Genomic DNA, 6,286 nt, shown 5'->3' on the forward strand with positions numbered 1-6,286 from the left:
GAGCTCCCTCTAAACAGAAAACAATCCTAGTCTTGAATCCTCTTCCTCAGTTATGCCAGAAGGTAGTCTTGAACCTCCAGTGGTGTCTGAATTAGGCAACTGGAAGTCCTTTTACATAGCCTGGTCACACAGTGCAGACTAAAATTCTAAAGTACCTGGGGTTTCTGTCCTCTGACCTTGGCTACCATTGTCTGATCTTTACGAGTTAACCTCCCCTTTCACTTCCCTGAACAAATCTGCAGGCAGCACAAGGCTTACAGGACTGCTGGTCTGTCTTGGTAGCTCAGACTTGCTTCTTGGCCCTAAGCAGAGGCACAGAAAAAAAGCAGGGCTTCAAACCCAGCAAGGAAGGTATGGCAGTTATGTCCCATGCTTCCAAAGGATTTCAAATTAGCAGCCAGGTGTGGTAGCACACACCTGTGGTCCCAGCAGCTTTGGAGACTGAGGCAGAGGGATCAAGTTCAAGGCCAGCTTCAGCAACTTAACTATGTCCTATGCAACTTGGAACCTGTCTTAAAAAGGGTTGGGGATGTGGCCTAATTGTTGAGCACCCTTTGGTTCAATACCACCCCCCCACACACAAAAAAAAATCATATTAGTGAAAATTTAGTACATTTTTATTATGGAATAATAGATCCAAAAACCAAGTAGCATAGTAAAATGAAGGCCCTTATACCTCTCTCCTGAAGGCCAATCCTAACCCATTTTTCAGGGGTACTGGGGATTGAAGCCAGGGCATTTGACCATAGCTACATCCCAGCCCTTATTTTGAGATGGTCATCCTGAGTTGTCAAGACTGGACTCAAACTTGAAGACATACGCACACATGAATCCCATCAGAAATTTATAAGAAGCATTTCTTGAGGTTCTGGAGATCAAACTCACTCTACCTGAGCCTCACCCCCAGGCCAAGAAAGCTAATGTGTTGTGCATGTCAACAATCCCCTGCCTACTGAATTGCCACTGGGTTTCAGGCAATAAAATCTGTACGTTTGAAGTGAAGAATACAATTGTAAGAATAAATCTGGATGTCATGGACAGGCCTGATGTCCTTCATCAGCTGAATTAGCTCATTCTGAACCTGGTCAAATTTCATGGGGTTGATCTCAGTCCAAGAATCCCCGAGGATTTCGTCAAAGATCTCCAGAGGGGCAGGGTACTTCGCTTGTTCCAGCGGCAGGCTAGCGGTGTGGCTCAGCAGGTTCTTAAGAGCAGTCAGGGGGATTTGGTTCCCACAGAAACTGAAGGTTTTGAGCTGGGAACAGTGACCCAGGGCTGGTGAGATGGCATTTAGCTGGGACTCTGTTATCTCACAAAACTCTAAGACCAGGGTCTCAAGGGTGTGTGCCACCTTCTCCAGCAGGACCCGGAGGGGCTCAGGACTCATATCTTTCATGGAAAAAGAGCTGAGATCCAGACACTTCAGTTGATCAGTGCTCGGACACAGGGACAGATGCTTTAAATCCTTCTCCTTGAGCGGACAATCTCTCAGCGAGAGTGTTTTCAAGGGGGTCCGACTCCTGGAGAGAAAGCAAAGAGTTACTTCTGGAGAATGAAGGCACCACGTGGATACAGTGGGAAATGGTAGGTGAGAACTGTCTAATCCCAAACCCAAGGTCGCCCTGACCTTCTGATGATGGTGGACCCCCGGGACACTGTGGGTTGCAGAATCTGCTCCTACACTCACCCATTTCAGGGTGAGCCTTTCACCACCACTTGAGTGACCAGGTGGGTCCATAATCTAAGGCTCCTCCCCTGACTGCCAAGCCGAAGGCCACAGCTCTGGCCACAGGAGGTCAGGGGGAGTCATGTACGAAGGACAAACCCAGGCAAGATGAAGGAAACCCACCGGGGTTGTCCACCTGTGGGGCTCACACCTTGTACCCTCCATCCCTGCTCCTCACCCTCCAGTCCAGAATCACCACCTGAGGCTCAGAGCAGCCTTCCCCAGCGGGGCATTGGGGGCGGCTCCTCTGCTCCCCGCTGGAGAGCACAGAGCTTCCCTGTTGCAAGGTGCAGGTGAGGGGGCTTCCCTCCTCCAGCGCCCTCTCCTCTACCCCGTCTCCCACCTCCTTCGCTGGACAGGCCTCCCAGGGAAGGAACCTCACCCACCCTCACTAGCTTCTGTCCCCCCAGCTGGCTTCCCTACATGGTGGCACTTCCCAGACCATGCACCCCGGTTTAGCCCTCTGCTTCTGTGTGGGTGGTGATGAGACCATCCTTCAGGACTGAGCAGGGACCAGAACCTGAGGTCACTTGGTCACTCTCCAGCATCTCCTTCCCTGAAATGGCTAGTGGCCAGGGCACAAGCCCTGTAACAGCTCGGTAAGCAAAAATGGCTTTTGAGGCAATGCGCACCCCTGGTGCTTACAGGAGGATTTTGTGCAGCATTCCACAGAGGAAGAAGACGTTGTTCACGTAGAGCTCGCGGAGTTTGTTCACCTTCCGCAGTTGAAACTGTATCTATGGGAATACCACCTGTTTTTGGATCCCTTGGTGAAGACCTGCGGGCTCATGTTGGAGAAATGGAGGACGCATAGGTTCCTCATCTTGCTCAGGATAAAACAAAAACGGAACATTATTTCCAAACTCCAGAGGTCAGCATTCACCTCCAGTTCCTGCACGTAGTAAAAGGACACAGTCCTCCGGATTGTATACTCTGAGTAGCAACCATCGACCTGGAGCTTCTTGCAGTATATACGGGCCACCCTCCTTGCTTTCATCACCCACTCAGTGAGGATGAAAAGTAATCTTGGGAAGACTGTGTCCGGACAGAATTCTATGAAGATCTTCAAGCTTGGCTTCGCTGCTCTTTGGCTGCATTTCTCTCTTTCCTTTGGAGACGTGGCCTCTTGTGAGCAGGCACCCAGTGGGGCTCTGGACCACTGATTGGGGCAGGCCTGATTCATTCGAAAATCGATTGCTTTCAGTTTCCATTTCCTATGGAGAAAATGGGAAGGAGGCTCGAAAAATAGACAAAGACCCGCCGGCTTCCAACCTGTGCATTAGACCCCAGTGAACCCCTTGTTCTGGGTGGCAGCTCCTCTGCTCAACTATTTTTCTCCGTGTCCTTTCTCCTTGAATCCAGCCAGGGACTCTTCCTGTGGAGGGGGCAGGGCAGCCTCCTCCCTGGCACCACCTGGTCCACCCTTCACCCTGCCCTGCCTCCCCCCACCCCATGTCTCTTCCTGGGCCCCACTCACCTGGGGTGAACCTTGTTGAAAATCAGCGAGCTTAGCCCATACAGTAGAGTTCTTAAGGCCGTCAGATCTCCTGTCTTCACCAGGTAGTCCACATGCAGACAGGCCAAGGGGCAGGACAGCACCATCTTCTTTAGCATCTCCTTGTGACCCCCCATTATACCCTCCTTGCACAACTGCAGGATGAGCACCCTGGGCAGGTACTCCAGATTGGGGATGGGCAAGTCCTTTTCGCATAGTACGTTCTGTATCACCAGTTTCTGGAGTGTGGGTATGGTCTGGAAGCTCATCTTGTTGAATCTGCAGGGAACAGAGGCACCCTTTCAGGCCAAGCCTGAAAAACCCCTTCTCATCCAGCCGAGGTCCAAATCCTGGTAAGCCACAGCTCTGTGGTGGTGGGGATCAAATCCCCAGTATCCAGGTCCACCTCTGGTCCTCCCAACTCTAAGCCCACTGGTTATCAAGGAGTCTGAAGGCTCACCAGTCCCCCTATGGACAGGTGACTCATCCTCACTTTTGAGATCCTGGGGAGTGAACCAAGGGCTGAATGCTTGCCAGGCAAGTGCCTTACCACTGATCCACATCCCAAACCTAAACCTCACTTAGGACCCCCTTAAAGAGAATGGAAATGTCACAGGGCCAATGCCCAGCCTGGTGGCACAAGCCTGTAATTCTAGCAACTTGGGACACTGAGGCAGTAGGACTACAAGCTCAAGTCTAGCCTCAGCAACTTAACAAGACCCAAGGCCCTTGTGAGAGATCCAATCAGAATAAAAAATTCAAAGGGCTGGAATGTGGCTAAGTGGTAAAGCACCCTGAGTTCAATCCCCATTACCAAAAATATTTTTTTAAATAATGAGAACCTCAAGTTCAAGGGCAGACTGGGAAACTGAGCAAGATCTTGTCTGAGCTCAAGATGGGGTTCAGTGGTAGCGAGCTTGCCGATCATGTGAGGCCCTGGGTTCAATTCCCTGTACCACACATACACACACAAAACTATATACATATGTGGACTTGCACAGATGTAAATCGAGATATAGCTATAGCTTAGGAGCTGTGCTGAGGGTGGTAGCTCAGTGATATAGGAGGTTACTGAGCCCACATATAGCCTTGGGTGAGATCCCCATTGGACCCCAAAAATGAAAATCCGAACTTTTGGTTGCTGAACTTAGAGGAAGTTTCTTTGGGGTTCCTGGTTTCAGAGGTTCATTCCATGGACAGCCAGCTCCATTGCTCAAGAGGCAGAAGAACATGACCAAACAGAGCCTCAGAAAAGCTGATCAGTACAGGGCAGCCTGGAGGTGGTGGGCACGGTGCCAAGAACCTTTAACAGGGGTTCACGGGATGCTTTCATTATATCCCTTGTGGCTTTGAAACTTACATGTTTCTCCCCCCACCCCTGCATCTTCATTTCTCTAATCTTCTCTTTCATGATCTCCCTGATGTCCTCCCTGATCTCCCCTTCCTAATCCCATTTTCTTGAATCACCTCTATAAAAGCCCCCTGTTCCTGAGGATAGGCAGAAGCACAGGCTTTGGGACACTAGTCCCTGTTTCTTCTTTGCTACCAAAACAATAAACCTTTTTCCTTTTTCTCAATATCTTGTCATTGCTATTGGATCAGCATGGAGGATGGGGCCAAGCCTTTGGTTGCAAAAATATAAATCCAAAGACACATCCACAGGGACCTATTTCCTCCAGCTACACCCCACCTGCCTAGAGTTTATCACCCAGTTTATCATGGGTGATTAAACTCTAAATAGATGAATGTACTGATTATGGATCTTATAACCCAATCGTCTCACCCCATTCATTAACACTAGAACCTTTGGGAGAATGCATCCTATCCAAACTGTGACACCAAAATCTAGAAATAAAACATTGATATAAAATATATACATCACACATATGTGCACATATTCCTTTCTTTTGCAGTGATGGGGTTTGAATCCAGGTCCTCATACTAGGCAAGTCTTCTAACACTGAGCAACACCCTCACCCTGTTTTAAGCTCTAAATATAAAATAACTTGTAAAACCACAATACCACAAATTCCATGAACTGTCATTTAAAGTAATACAGACTACATATGAAAATTGTCAAGACAATTCAAAATCAAATAGATAGCTCTCGCTTAAAAATTTTGCACTGGGTCAGGCGCAGTGGCACACACCTGTAATCCCAGCAGCTAGGGAGGCTAAGACAGGAGGATCTTGAAAGCCAGCCTCAGCAATGGTGTGGCACTAAGCAATTCAGTGAGACCCTGTCCAAGCAACTCAGTGAGACCCTGTCTCTAAATAATATATAAAAGTAGGGCTGGGGATGTGGCTCAAATGGTCAAGTGCCCCTGAGTTCAATCCTCGGTGCCCAAAAAAGAAAAAAAAAATCATTGGGTGCAGTGGTGCATGCTGGTAATCCCAGCAATTTAGGAGGCTGAGGCAGGAACATCAAAACTTTAAGGCCAGCCTTAGCAATTTAGGGAGATTCTAGGCAACTTACGGAGGCCCTGTGTCCAAAAAAAAAAAAAAATGTAAAAGGTGCTGGAGATGTGGCTCATTTGTTAAGCAGCCCTGAGTTCAATCCCCAGTCCACAAAAAGTCAAGTTGCAGGTCAGCCACAGCACCTTAGCAAGACGTTGACCAATTTAGGTAAACCCTGATTCAAAATAAAACACGGGTCTGTGGAGATGAGGCTCAGTGGTAAAGCATACTTGGGTTCAATCCCTAAAGAAGCAGCAGCAGCAGTGGTGGCAACGTGGGCTACAGTCACCAGGGAAGACTGGCTGTGGTAGACAGGGTGGCGCATCCTTAGGGGAGCTGTCACTTACCCTCTCTGCACATCTGGATGGAACGGTCTGGCTCTCCAAGTGTCAACAGATCCAGGCAGTGACTCTTGGTCCAGGATTCTCTGGAACCTTCTCTGGCTGCTCTGAAGCTTTTATTCCTCCTCTCCAAACCCCTCCCTTCCAATCAGAAGCTCATATCTGACTAGATTATTGAATCTCATCCAATTAATCCTGGTTGGATTTTCAGCTTATTGATTGGTTTTAGCAGATCTCCAGGCAGGAAGGGGAAGGGATTCTGGGTGG

At 48.9% G+C, this 6,286-nt stretch overlaps 1 protein-coding gene across 1 annotated transcript; it reads right to left on the reverse strand.

Annotated features, from left to right (window-relative positions):
• Nucleotides 1–970: 970 nt before the first annotated feature.
• On the reverse strand, nucleotides 971–6,003 carry LOC139707360 (PRAME family member 12-like). The gene is made up of 5 exons (XM_071618571.1): nucleotides 5,909–6,003; nucleotides 3,204–3,500; nucleotides 2,610–2,940; nucleotides 2,372–2,463; nucleotides 971–1,520 (listed from the first exon to the last, which is right to left on the reverse strand). Exons 1-5 carry the CDS (start codon nucleotides 6,001–6,003, stop codon nucleotides 971–973), a joined length of 1,365 nt encoding a protein of 454 aa, XP_071474672.1.
• Nucleotides 6,004–6,286: the final 283 nt, after the last annotated feature.

Source organism: Marmota flaviventris, chromosome 10 (assembly GCF_047511675.1).
Source record: "Marmota flaviventris isolate mMarFla1 chromosome 10, mMarFla1.hap1, whole genome shotgun sequence".
Classification (NCBI taxonomy): domain Eukaryota; kingdom Metazoa; phylum Chordata; class Mammalia; order Rodentia; family Sciuridae; genus Marmota; species Marmota flaviventris.

Coding starts and splice junctions, on each gene's coding strand:
- LOC139707360 (XM_071618571.1), bottom strand. CDS start 6,003: ATGCGCCACCCTGTCTACCACAGCCAGTCTTCCCTGGTGACTGTAGCC. Junction 3,501..5,908: donor TCTTTAGGGATTGAACCCAA/GTATGCTTTACC, acceptor TGTTCCCTGCAG/ATTCAACAAGATGAGCTTCC. Junction 2,464..2,609: donor ACTACGTGCAGGAACTGGAG/GTGAATGCTGAC, acceptor GTATTCCCATAG/ATACAGTTTCAACTGCGGAA.